The sequence below is a fragment of the Oncorhynchus masou genome, chromosome 26 (genome assembly GCF_036934945.1).
Source record: "Oncorhynchus masou masou isolate Uvic2021 chromosome 26, UVic_Omas_1.1, whole genome shotgun sequence".
In the NCBI taxonomy this organism is placed as follows: Eukaryota; Metazoa; Chordata; class Actinopteri; order Salmoniformes; family Salmonidae; genus Oncorhynchus; species Oncorhynchus masou.
This window is the reverse complement of record NC_088237.1, coordinates 18,781,679-18,796,394: the sequence shown is the minus strand read 5'-3', so window position 1 is coordinate 18,796,394 and position 14,716 is coordinate 18,781,679. Positions and strand designations below refer to the sequence as shown.

The 14,716-nt window shown below is 43.8% G+C and overlaps 1 protein-coding gene across 1 annotated transcript in view; it reads right to left on the bottom strand.

The window, feature by feature from the left end:
• LOC135514953 (myosin-binding protein C, slow-type-like) overlaps positions 1-14,388 on the bottom strand; it is a 37,514-nt gene extending 23,126 nt beyond the window's left edge. The window contains 5 exon segments of the mRNA XM_064938710.1: positions 334-384; positions 4,218-4,409; positions 5,282-5,359; positions 6,629-6,652; positions 14,092-14,388. Coding sequence (XP_064794782.1) covers positions 334-384; positions 4,218-4,409; positions 5,282-5,359; positions 6,629-6,652; positions 14,092-14,113 — 367 coding nt within the window. The 5' untranslated portion in view covers positions 14,114-14,388.
• Positions 14,389-14,716: the final 328 nt, after the last annotated feature.

The following is a 14,716-nucleotide window of genomic DNA, read 5'->3' as shown; positions in this document are numbered from 1 at the left end:
AAACATATATTGCAATAGTTTAGGAGATGATCCTGAATATTCTAACCAGCAATATTCTAACCACTTGCCATGTGCAAGTATTAAATGCATATCAGGAATATATTCCAAAGGTTTGAGAAAAACCTTGTGTTTAAAAGACAGGTAAGAGACCCATCCACCATCTAGCCATAGTGTTCTCTATAGTTAGACTCTTCCCCACAGTAACTGACTCCTGCAAAATGTACTTTTGGGGTGTTGATGGGAGCACTGTCCTATAGTGGAGTCTCCATGGTAACCGACTTGACAAGATGGGAAAGGGGGGAGAAATGAGGACGGTTTGTCATGGTTACCAACCTGGTGGGGGTGGTGGTGATGGGGTGTTGGTTGTAGCGTCATCATCTTTATCTGCAATAAAGGTGTGATTGACACAGACCCACCTATTAAAAGCTCCAAGTTCATCACCGGCAAGGCAGGCCAACAAGACAAGCCACAAGACAAAGCATGCAAGACAAGACAAAACATGGGACCGACACAACACCACCACATATGCATGTCTTTGAAATGGATAGATGAAGTGTACGAGACCATAAATGTGCTGATCGTGAGATTGAAGCGTGTCCTGTGAGAGATCACACCAGTGTCTATGAGATGGGAGTGGACGGTGATGTGAGAGATCACACGTGTACGTAAGATAAAGGAATTATGCGTAACACCACAAGCTTGGTTTAGGAAAGCTGGAAGCACAAGTAAGAAGCACTGTGAGAGGAAGAGAGAGATTGAAGTTGACAAGCAGCGGCCAGAAGAACACAAGAATGTCCACAAGGGTTATGAAAGATTAAAGACCTAACTATCCAAGAAAAGCCCCGTTACTTGAGAAACCCTCTGCTTGTCGTCGATCAAAAGAGTAACTGAGCTCAGCTTCCCCTCCAGAGACGTTATAGAGAGTAGTGTTGGGCGGTATCCAGATTTTTATACCGTTTTTGTAGAATACCAGTGTAAACGATAATACCAGATGTCCACACAAGGGGTGCTATTTCTTAAAAATAAGGGTCTCATAGAGAGAGCGTTCAAGGGGGGTGAGGATTGAGTAAAACAGAAGCGACATATGAAACTGGACCTTTGTTGTGGTAAAAAGGCTCTGGAGCAATGCTGAGTGATGAGTGACAACTATCGGAGAGCTATAACCTTCCATACATCTAAATCAGCTGCTTCTGCTGTAACCGTCAACAACACTGTGCTTGTTGCTACAGTATAGCCTCACTATGAATCCTAGACCCTCAGCTATAAACTGTCTGTAAACTGTACTGAGAAGAATAGACACAGAAAACACACACACGCACACAATAAAACACACACACAAACATACATACACACACACCAACACGTTTGTGCATGCGCACATAAACGTAGTCTACCTACAGTGGGGCAAAAAAGTATTTAGTCAGCCACCAATTGTGCAAGTTCTCCCACTTAAAAAGATGAGAGAGGCCTGTAATATTCATCATAGGTACACTTCAACTATGACAGACAAAATTAGAAGAAAAAATATCCAGGAGAACACATTGTAGGATTTTTAATTAATATATTTACAAATTATGGTGGAAAATAAGTATTTGGTCAATAACAAAAGTTTCTCAATACTTTGTTATATACCCTTTGTTGGCAATGACAGAGGTCAAACGTTTTCTGTAAGTCTTCACAAGGTTTTCACACTTTGCTGGTATTTTGGCCAAATTCCTCCAAGCAGATCTCCTCTAGAGCAGTAATGTTTTGGGGCTGTTGCTGGGCAACACGGACTTTCAACTCCCTCCAAAGATTTTCTATGGGGTTGAGATCTGGAGACTGGCTAGGCCACTCCTTAAAATGCTTCTCACGAAGCCACTCCTTCGTTGCCCGGGCGGTGTGTTTGGGATCATTGTCATGCTGAAAGACCCAGCCACTTTTCATTTTCAATGCCCTTGCTGATGAAAGGAGGTTTTCACTCAAAATCTCACGATACATGGCCCCATTCATTCTTTCCTTTACACTGATCAGTCGTCCTGGTCCCTTTGCAGAAAAACAGCCCCAAAGCATGATGTTTCCACCCCCATGCTTCACGGTAGGTATGGTGTCCTTTGGATGCAACTCAGCATTCTTTGTCCTCCAACACGACGAGTTTAGTTTTTACCAAAAAGTTATATTTTGGTTTCATCTGACCATATGACATTCTCCCAATCTTCTTCTGGATCATCCAAATGCTCTCTAGCAAACTTCAGATGGGCCTGGACATGTACTGGCTTAAGCAGGGGGACACGTCTGGCACTGCAGGATTTGAGTCCCTGGCGGCGTAATGTGTTACTGATGGTAGGCTTTGTTACTTTGGTCCCAGCTCTCTGCAGGTCATTCACTAGGTCCCCCCGTGAGGTTCTGGGATTTTTGCTCACCGTTCTTGTGATCATTTTGACCCCACGGGGTGAGATCTTGCGTGGAGCCCCAGATCGAGGGAGATTATTAGTGGTCTTGTATGTCTTCCATTTCCTAATAATTGCTCCCACAGTTGATTTCTTCAAACCAAGCTGCTTACCTATTGCAGATTCAGTCTTCCCAGCCTGGTGCAGGTCTACAATTTTGTTTCTGGTGTCCTTTGACAGCTCTTTGGTCTTGGCCATAGTGGAGTTTGGAGTGTGACTGTTTGAGGTTGTGGATAGCTGTCTTTTATACTGATAACAAGTTCAAACAGGTGCCATTATTACAGGTAACGAGTGGAGGACAGAGGAGCCTCTTAAAGAAGAAGTTACAGGTCTGTGAGAGCCAGAAATCTTGCTTGTTTGTAGGTGACCAAATACTTATTTTCCACCATAATTTGCAAATAAATTCATTAAAAATCCTACAATGTGATTTTCTGGATTTTCTTTTCTCATTTTGTTAGTTGAAGTGTACCTATGATGCCAATTACAGGCCTCTCATCTTTTTAAGTGGGAGAACTTGCACAATTGGTGCCTGACTAAATACTTTTTTTGCCCCACTGTATATACACACACGTTCTTGCATATGCACATACACATGTTTGTGCATTTGCACAGACACACACTCTTCCAGACCTGCTGGAGGTGGGGGTGGGGTAACCTGCACCGTAACAACTGGTTCTGGAGGTGGGGGTGGTGGTGGGGTAACCACTGTAACAACAGGCTCTTGAGGGAGAGGTGGGGGTGGTGGTGGGGTAACCACTTTAACAACAGGCTCTTGAGGTGGGGGTGGTGGTGGTGGTGGGGTAACCACTGTAACAATAGGCTCTTGAGGGGGAGGTGGGGGTGGTGGTGGGGTAACCACTGTAACAACAGGCTCTTGAGGTGGGGGTGGTGGTGGTGGGGTAACCACTGTAACAATAGGCTCTTGAGGTGGGGGTGGTGGTGGTGGTGGGGTAACCACTGTAACAACAGGATCTGGCGGTTGTGTAACCTCCGTAACAACTGGCTCTGCTTCCTCCATCACGGTTGCTGAATTGGGACAAGGCTCTCATAGATTAAAGTTACCGTCCATCTCCTCCACTCACACAGCACTAAGTTTCTTTCAGTCATCAATTTTTAATACAAACAAACTGCTAACTCCAGCTGTATGTGCCGTAAAGATGTTGTACTAAACCATGCACACAGCAGACACGCTGTATTTACATGTAGCCTATATGTGCTGTTTGACCATGACAAAGCTATCAGACACGACTTTGGGGGCACTTTCACCTTAGAAGAATTAGGGGAAAAAATGCACTAGTCAACACTCTGCAGAAAGCAAAGCATGAACCAATATATGTCTGTTGTAGTGTAAATGCCAATGAAATTCATCACATTGGGTCATAGCAGCATTGGGTCATAGAGGCAAAAGGTGTCTCTGTCTGTCATGACAAACAGCTCTTCAATCCAAATAAAACCCTGATTCATACAGACTATCAGTCCATTGCCTGATTTGAATGGAACTTTGGCCCATATGATGATTTATTGGGAGAAAATAAAAGGCTTTAGTAAAGACCAGAACTATGGATCTGACTCTATTACAGACTAGAGTCAAACTGCTTTAATGCTTCAATGGTTTGAGTGGGACAATTGAATGGAAGCTCTTGTTACTATTTATGAGTAGGGCATGGAGTTTTTCCTAACCACATGACCGGATTAGGAAAACTCTGGGACTTCAGTTATAGCTTTAGTTATAGTAAACAGCATGCACTTTTACTGTGAATGGCTTGAGACTGAGTGAATTTGACTTACCAGGCGGTTGGGGTGAGCAAGGGGACGGGGCCTCCTTTACTTCAGAGTTCACAGACTCGACTTGCTCTTTAGCCCCGACCACAACCACCTCTGGTTCTGGTTCTTTAGACCCATTCTCTACTGGTTCTGGCTGTACAGGCTTAATCACCTCTATGGGCTGTGGATCCTTCCCCTCAGTCTCTACCGGTTGTTCTGTACAGCAGATAACAGTGCCAGGCTGGAGCAGCAAGCCTTGAGCAAAAGCACTAGCAGCCTCTCAAAACACATATGAGGTGCTGGCTGGACATGGATGAGCATAGATAGCCAGCAACCAGAATGGGTCGTTCCATTGACAGTCATGTCTGAATGCTTGACAGGCAATCAAAATTGATAGAAATTAAGTAAAATTGAGGGATGTTACCAATCTGGTCATTGCATATCTATAGCTAGTCCTGGAGGCTTCAAGGAAGTATAGTTTTACTTATTCAGCAAGTTTGAACAAGACTTCATTACAATGTACCACAAGCTAAAAAAATAAACGATTTTCATTTTTTCACATAGCCAATCATAACAGTTCCCAGAAATTTGAACGTGACAATATCATCTGAATCTATTATAAGTCTAATGACGGCTACCTGCTGAATGTAACAATTAAAGCTATACTTCCTCATTCACACTGAATGTACTTCCTGTGGATGACTCCATATTCCAAAACAATACTTCAGTACCTCATACAGACACACACACACACAACGGTGACATACTTGGTAGAGAAAGCACAAGCCAGTATTGGGGACAGAGCATCACAGCAACGCAGAGCACGGGACTGTGTTACAGTAGCAGCAGTACAACAGTGCAACTACAGAATGATGTGCATCATATGGGCTGTTTATCAGGAAGTTGACTTATTTGGATCGCACGTAGACTATTTAGACTTAAATGCGTTATGTTTGTGTGTGTCGTAGAGGGAACAGTTGAGAAATCCCATTGAAAGAAGAAAAACAAGAATGGTGGACACACAACAACAAACACGCGTGTTGGAAGGAGAGAAAAGAGGGGCATGACACCAGTGCATGGTTACCCACCTGGGGGTGGAGGTGAGACCTCGAGGGATATCTCAGGTGTGGGCATTGGTACCTCACTACTGTCTGGGGCAACACTCTCTGAGTATGTGACAAATATAGCAGGGATGGAAGAGCTACATTTAATAGCGCAAAGCCTCCACATCTATCCTTTAACATACTCACTCTCACACCAATGGGCAGACTTACTCACTGTATGCTCAACCTCACTTGCCATTTTCCATTCAGTCACACACAGAATGGGACACATACAGTAAATCCACTGTATTTGTTTGTATATATGCATGCACAATATCAAGTGGGATATTTTCTGAATGTAGATTTATTTTTACAGCCATTTCCCTTGAATCAGATTCATTGTTCTGGTGCTTGACTATGAGGGAATTTATTTAAATTTGATTTTAAATTGAACCTTTATTTAACTAGGTAAGTCAGTTAAGAACAAATTCTTATTGACAATGAAGTCCTACCGGGAAACAGTGGGTTAACTGTCTTGTTCATGGGCAGAACAAAATATTTTTATCTTGTCAGCTTGGGGATTCAATCCAGCAACCCTTGGGTTACTGGCCCAACACTCTAACCACTAGGCTACCTGCCGCCCCAAAGTTGATGGATGAAATATATTACAGGGTTCAAATGTGTCCTTCACTTACTGTATGGCAGGTTCATTCAGAATTCATCTCTTATGTAAATTGCAATATTTATGGCACAATTACGATTGAATACTTTCATATAAGTACATAAAATGAAATCAGTGCCCGGCCAGGGATACATTTGGCCTAAACCTGTGTGTGAGCAGAGCTATTCCCTCCACTGTGCGAAGCCACAGGCCCAAGACACTGCTCCCAAGGTCAAAGCCTGGTGTCGGCAGGCGGCCAATAACATGCCAGCGACCTGGTCACATGGGGGGGGGGGGGCAGGAGCGTCAGCTGAATCAACAGGCCTGGATCAGCCGGTCCGCTAGGGGGAATGTGTAGATTCTGACCACTCGGTCGTCACCACTGACCACTAAGCCACAGTAGTACAACAGTTATATTGCCAAGGACATGTAGACCCTTCACATTTACACTTTTACAGTGTTTAAACCAGCGACCGTGTTTCCACATTCACACTGAAGTCAAAGGTGGAATGGTCACATTACATGCAGCCTCAGTAGTACCTTAATGTGCCTTCACATGTTGCACAAACATGGTTTCCACCATCCAATAGATCAAAACTGCCAACATAATATGGGATACATTCTCTCCTGCCTGACATAACCAAAGTATCCCATAATAATACCAACTTCTCTGATCAAAGCCAGTGCTGTGTGAGGTGAAAGAACATTGTTGGGCATCACCCTTTACTGACCTTTCTCACCATTGGACATCTCATCTGCAAAACAGAGACAAAAGAGAACAATTCAAAAGGGGGCATTTTTGATCTAGTCAATTTGTTGCGCGCCAAAGCGACTATCAAAATGTTGATACTGCAAGTGGACAAATCAGAGTAGCATGTGACCGTTTTTCTGAAAGTATTGAGAAGGTCCGATATATACCTGTGTCATGACGTTGGCCTCTTCGGGAAGAGCAAGCCCATCCCCCTCTCCCTGCCTCCCCCTTGCCTCCTTCAACTAGGCTGTTGTGGTCAGAGGTCGTAAATTCCTGAGAAGACCCTGCCACATGGCCACATAGTAGAGAGAGGGTAAACTTTCATAGAGGACAAATGAAATCCTTCCACCTCACAGAACTTGAGGTATGAACACATTTCATGTTCCGGAGAAAGTATAAAAGATCGGTGAAGAATCCAGCTACGAACTGGTCCGTTTGTCACAACTTTGGGAAGCTCATAGGAGACGGTGTGGCCACATTACCATAATGTTGTTTATATAATAGCCTCAGATGAGATTTACATCTAATTGTTGTATAAGATGAATAAGTGAGTATGATACTGTATAAATTGTGTAATATGATTGTGGACTGTTTAATGAAGAAAAATACAATTCCCTTTTGATTTGAACTAAATCAGAGGACCGCCCCTGAGCCCAGTTAGGGTCAGGCCTCCTGGGACAGCCCCTTTTCTGCCATTCCGAATAAAAACCAACTTTGAGAAATTATCAGCAGACTGAGCTTACCTCAATTACAAGATGGCTAAAGGATGCAGACCATGTTTTTCTCCATTAGGAGGGGAAAAAGGTTGTAGACCATTGCTGATTCTTTTAACCATACCACGTGGTTAAACTCTTAGACTATCGATACCGACAGAATAAGAACAAGTCTTTGATATTGATTACTAGACCGCAGCTAGGAATTTGGCATCATTAAACGCGAAGAACGACAACCACCGAAACATCCATTCTATAACAAATCTGAACAATCCCCTCTAACCACAACCGAGAGAGAGAGGGAGAGACGGACTATTCTACAAAATAAATAAACTTTTCACCAGCGATCAAGACAACACACTGAGCGTAAATGTACATATTGATTGCAATTGTTCCCGAATGAGTGAGAGTTCATGTGTAAAGGATTAGCATTTCAATTGTTATAATTATCACTCTGCCGTGACTTCTTAGTCGACCCCCACTTCCCCTTTTTGTCTAACAAGCCGCCATGCCGGTTTAGCCCACTAGGGCGCATTTTCCTATCATTACATTTACCTTGTTTGTTTGTTTGTCTGTTTATGCATTTCTGTGAATTACTTGGTTTGTAATAAATAAATGATTTAAGACAATTGATGTATGGGTGACTCATATTGAAGACTGGGTTCGTGCAGATAACCAACAATTTACGACGTTTGGAATGAGACTAACGTGAGGTAAAGTAAATAATTAATTAATTCGAAGACTAATTGATCAGATAAAATATCTGAAAACTTATTTTAGGAAATGATAACTTTGTAATCTGAATATTTTTCCTTGGTGCCCCGACTTCCTAGTTAATTAGTTACGTGATTAATCAGTTGATTGCTTAATAACTAATTACAGAGAATCTTTGATAAAAACTATAAGTCTTCAGTTAATGAGAGTAAAGACACGACACCCGCTACACAGTTTAATGTATAGTATCATGACTAGGATGCTACTGCTATAAGCCTATGTCTATTGTCCCCAGTGAGCCACATCATCCCTGTGGTGCACAGCACCTTGTGTCTGGACACTATATAGTAGTAACTGATTATAAAGGTACCAATTGACACACATTGTTTGAACTCTGCACTGTCTGGACTGATCAAACCCGCACAGCGGGTCATGACACCTATTTGGACACTACAATCTTAACCTATTACTGGACCTAAAGCTAGGCCTCAGTGGATCAAAGTCTCTATACATCCCTTGGTTCGCCCTAGCCTATCGGGTTTAAACATTTACCTTGTATGTTATTAATGGGCTAGTGAAACAGAGTCACGTGTGTTCCCGTCTAGTTCTTACCAGAAGGTTAGATAGAAAATATCCACTTTTGCACAACACAGTGGTTCTTCCTCTTTCCTCTTCCTGTTGAAAGTTAATGCAAGTTTCACAAAGTCCCATTCTGATGTCGTGTGTCAATATGCAAACTGGAGGAAAGGGAATTCCACCCAATCGTCACATTAGCCTGGTAGACTGAGGATGGATTACATAGTAACAGGCAAACACAGACATGGAGACTCCAGCAGACAGTGACAGATAGAGGCTACAAGAAGAACACTTTCACCAAGAGTGATATCAAGCCCACAGGGACTTTGGCATCAAAAATAACTACTTTGAGCCTGATAACCACGCTTATACCACTCACATCTGCATACAGTACAAGAAAACACAGACCTTTTGTGTGTGTGTGGGGGGGGGGGGGGTACTTGCGTCACACAAAGTAGTTTGGATGGTTAAAATGGTGGAGTCTTAGTAATTGACAAAAGGAACTATGAGAGTGGCTGTGTCTGAATACCCGAATGTCGTGTCCGCAACAACATGTTCCCAACTATTTCCTATGCTTCACTGGCACATTCATGTACTGTAGATGTGAAGATATACATATTAAGTGCAAGTATTCCAGAGAAATATACTGTAATTGGCATAATACATTTTACAGGCTTTTACATGTAATATGTTAAATGCCTGAAGCTATCCTTTTCCATATTTTTCAGGAGTTAAAAGTTCCAGGTGCATGGTAACAATTCAATAAGTTGAAAGAAAAGAGAAACCCGCACACTGATCTCACTAGTATCACGGTTATGATGAAAAAAGAAACCCGCACACTGCTCTCGCTAATAGCACTTTTTTTTATTGAAGCTTACGTGTCGGCCTCTCGGCCTTCGTCAGAGGTTTTTGCTCTATTAAACTAAATAAACCATCTTTCGTATAATAATTGATTACATTTCAATAGCGCTTTTCATAATCTCAAAGTGCGTACAAAGTAAAACACAAAGAAGCAATACATCATGAGTTGCCTAGCTACAGTTGGCTAGGTCAACCAATACATCATCATGAGTAGCCTAGCTATAGTTGGCTTGGTCAACCAATACATCCTCATGAGTAGCCTAGCTATAGTTGGCTAGGTCAACCAATACATCCTCATGAGTAGCCTAGCTATAGTTGGCTAGGTCAACTAATACATACATCATCATGAGTAGCCTAGCTATATTTGGCTAGGTCAACCAATAGAGGCCAAGTGCATGCATCCTTCAAAGATGGAGGGAAAGTTCATGGCTTGATCAGAGGAAGGAGGTCAGGGACATGGTTGATGAAGATAGTCTGGTAACGATCTTGTTGTGGGCTGCTCTGGGAGTCGGGTAGCTACTGGAATTCTCCTTCACAATGTATAGCACCCACTTGGGTGATGCCTCAGTCGCTCTGTGCCAGAAATCTCACCACACACCGTTCCCGAGTAGTAGCCAGTCGTCCTTATTACGAGCCATCTGCCCCAGCACTCCATTCCTCTACTGCATCTCTCATTGCTTTCAAGCTTCAGGTGACTCTTCCATTAATACATGCATAGGCCTACGGTACACTAAAAGGTTACTCCAAATACATTGTTCCAAATGCTAACTTTTTAGCTAACGTAACCCCAAAACAACAACACGGAAAAGTCACTGGGTGGGTCGACAGACGATCCTTTCCAGTTCATGTGAAGACGTAACTGACGATGCATTCAAGACAGTGGGGAACGTGAGAAAAAACCTGCTACGATTGGGAAAAATATTTTTGAACAGTCGTGCAACTCGGAATTACAAGTCAGAAATTCTGGCATCAACTTTGAGCTCCGACTTCTTTGATCTGAAGATCACCGATGTTCCGATTTTCCCAGTCAGAGTTTATTTAGTTTCCGTATTCCCAGTTGTTTTGAACGGACCAAAAGTAGTACATTTCGGCCATGGCATACTGCATACTGTTTACCAAACAGTGCGTGCAAAAGAGTGTGTGGTACAATTAGTACGCAGTTTAAACAAGTAGTAGGTAAGCCAGATATTGGACATGGCCACTGACTGACTAAGGGATGGAGAGGAAAAAGGGGGGGTGTAGGGGGATTTTTGGAAGGTGATGACAGTGTACTTGCACAGCTCTGTTGCTAGCCTGTCCATTTCCACAGAGAGGGGCACTCATCAATGAGCACTGGGCCTGGCACAACAGCCTGTGAATTCCGCAGGGATGCCAGCCTTGCCACTCTGCCCTGTGGCAGGCATGACGGGTCCTTTGTTAATGATCCAGAGGAATACTGTGCATTACTGTGCCATTCCTGTCCAAAGTCCTAGGACCATTGAAGCGTCTCTCTCTCTCTCTAAGACAGTCTGCCATGGCCCATTGTGACTTCTCTGTCCTCTCCCCTCTCTCTTCACATCTATTGCCTTTGCCAATTTCCTCTCTTTATAATATACAGTAACTCCCATCCATATCTCATTCCTAAATCCCTGTATGCCTAATTACAGTAACACTGTACATACTGTAATCCAAAGTCCATACACTATTAGAACCATAATGTCCAGCCAATCTTTCGTGATTCCCATCAGACACTCCAGTTCAAATTTAGACATTGTCACACCTCACCAAAAACTTGATGTTGGTTCATCACATCAGAATCCTATAGGGTCTCACAAACACACACATCAATGTGCACTACAGGGAGGCATTCTTTGTCTCCTCACGGAGATCATGACCGCAGAGAAAGGTTTTGTTTCACCTCAGTGAACTCCCCAGTGCAGCTGACCACGCTGCAGGTATCTTCAGCTGTCACCCCTGTTGCCGTGCAGACAGATGGGCTCATGGTGACCCCAACGAGAGCCAGGCTGCCGTCTCTTCTTAATATAGACCCCCAGAACTTTTGAATGCACACCTTTTATCAACACCCCTTCTTTGTGACTATTGTGTGTCAGTCGGACCGGCGGTCCCACATAAGGGAAAGTGTCTGTTCGTTGCAGAATGACACTCTTGATTCCTAGGAGCGCTGAGAATGAGTGCTGCTAGAAGTGAAGAGGCCACAGAAAGGAACTGCTGATGACCTCAGTGTGGATGTGGGGCTGTGGTTTGAAGATTAATAGCCGACAGGGTCTCCCTGTGTTGTTTACCTAAAGGCTTGATTTATGTGGAGTGGAATTTGGAAAACGAAGACCATGCTGTCTGAGGTAACGGAGCAGGGAGAATGATGGGGGCTGAGCGGTTGTAAATATATCGAGGTGAGGATGTGGGCTTTCTTCCCACTGAAACCCAAGACTGTTGCTGAGAGCAGGCAGTGTGGTGGATGATGATGGTCTTTTGACTTTGGGTGGGAGTGGGAGTGGCCTGAGTGAATCATCATCTAAAATGATGGTGTGACAATGGTGGGTGTTGAGTGGGGGAGTGAGAGCGCAATAGAGAGAGAGCGAGAGACAGCGAGCGAGAGAGGATTAAAAGTCCGCTCATTATGAACTATTTCAGGGACCAAGGAATCCAGGTCCCAGGAGCTCCAAGGGTCACTCAGAAAGCCAGCCAGCCAGTCAGTCCGTCATCTCTCATCCTGCTTTTTAAAGACTTGGGTCTGCAGTCTAAACCAACACCACATCCAGCAGCCTCTTCATATTCAGCTGTTCAGAGTAATTTATAACAACAATACTTTTTTTCACAGTCGTTTATCTAGTCTTCTGCAACAGAGCAGCTATTTATGGAAGGCAGTTGCGGTGGACTGGCATGCAACTGCCTCCCCTTCCCCTGTGTGTTTGTCTCAGACGGGATGATGAATGTTTATTATAGTGGATAAACGTTCTGCAGGCATCTCTCCTGTACTAATAAACCCCACTTTATAGTAAAGTGTGTGTTATACATGTACAACAGGAAGCTAAGCTGTCCAACAGTCTCATGGTACCTCACCCCAAAGAGATGTCGTAGATGTTAAACTTCTCCTAGCTCACCCAGCCTCTGCTACACCACATTGAGATGTTGACATTTATCAAGAGCCCTATCAAAGCAACACGGGCAAACAATAAACTGGTACTGAAATCTGATTTAGGCCAGTAAAGTGAATGGTATGTTTTTGTGCTCACAGCTGACTGTTTAAAGATGCCAAAAGGTGGATTGGACCGGTTGCTGCATAACTGGTCTCGTCCTCAAATTTATTGCCACCATATTTATTGAATAACTTCCATGAACGCAATCTTGCAAAGCCCTCTCATTCCAGCCTATAAGCCCCATTGTCCTGCAGGGGAGAGAATACACAGGTAGAGTGCCTTGGATGTATGTGTGGAGAGAAAAGAGTGTGTACCATTCCTGATGTGCGAGTACTGCTGCAGATAAAGCTACAGTCCACCAGAAGGTAAACGGTTTATAATAAAACGTTTTATTCCCTCCGTTGTGGTGGTGTCCAAGCGATGAATATACTGTTCTGTTCCTGTACATGGGCATATCTTACTAAAGTTCCCAAAGACCTGAACTAATGGAGAAGAAGTACTAGCATAGCAGAATTACAGAGAAGACGGACACCGAGTGATTAGGTCTATGCAGACAAGCAGCAATATGCTATTGAGGGGTCTGCCATAGAGAGGAGGAGTGAGATGAATATGGAGTTGAATATGGGGGATGGGTTTGGGATCTTGTTTGGCTTCTGCTGCACAATAGCATGTCATCCACCCTGCCATCTATTCATCAGTCATCAGCAAGATCGAGGACAGAATGTATCCATCACCCGGAAGGCATCTTCATTCCAACACGATCCCAAGAGTCCATCCAGATTGCATCACCCTTCAGGGGTCTTCTTTGCTGGTGTCCAGCTCAGCACAGCACCAAGCACCAGGGATCATCAACATTCTCCCAACAGGGCTCATCACGTCTCCCTCCAGTGGGCTCCTAATCACCATGAGACCACTGTCCATCATGCCAACAGCAGCAACAACAGTTTTTTTTATAAACCTCCTGAATCTCCATCTCTACAAATGAGGTAGAAACATCCGAGCATAAATACAATACTGTTGTCGCTAAAGACACTTTCTCAATTACCGTGAGCAAACTCCTGGGAACTCTCAAAGTAGAGTTTGGAGAACTTATTTTTGTCTAGTGCTAAATAGCTAGTCAATAAGGCCAACAAACAAATAAAACAAACACCAAAATAAACCATGAAAAATCTATATTTTGCCCTTATTTACACAAGAAAAAGGAATGAAGGGTTAATGGAACTTTTCCTCATAGTATATGCCAGTAGAGAAAATCAACCAGTAACTACAACATGAATGTAAAAGAACATGTGCATTACAATTATCAGTCCCAGTTATCAGTTGTTGTTAATACGTTAAACAAGCAGGATCCTAGATGCAGCGTTGCTTCAGGACAGCTTGTACAGTACAGTTTGCTGAAATCCTGTCTGTACACTCAGTGACAAGAACAGGGGCACTCCTACCTTTCTTTGTGGGCTCTGGCATCTTGAGCCGGGTCCCAAGAAAAGCATCAACGAAAGAAAAGCTGCAGGTCGGTAGGTGCCTTCAGACCAGCGTGATTGTATGGGAGGCCAGGTGGGACGTGGGAGCCCTCAGTCCAGAGGGAGAGAGACAAAGATGGGCAACCACCAGGGAAATTCTCTGGGACCCTCAGACCTGAGTGATGGGAAGAGATGAGGAGGGCACAGTGTGGGACAGTATGGGAATCTCAATTGGGGAGAAGCGGCACAGTGACACATCTAGAAGAGTCGGGCTTCCTGTCTTTATATAGCAGGGCAGCTGGCCCCTCCTCTCTCTAGCTGACAGTACAGCTCCATCCTGCCCCCAGCATCACTGTCTTCACTGGCCTCTATGCCAGCTCTATAGGCTACTCTCCCAGGGATTCGGTGTGGTGCTGGGTGGGAAGACTCTGGCAGAGGTGTGGTTCTTATTCTAAAGGCTCTAATTCCTCGTCCAAGCAGTGGTGGATCCAAATGATTGGTTTCTAATGATTTCCTGAAGGTTGCCAGATGAAAGGATGCTGAGGTTAGCACTATGACATACATAACTGGCCAGCCGCCAGTATACTTTGAATTTCACACTGGCCCC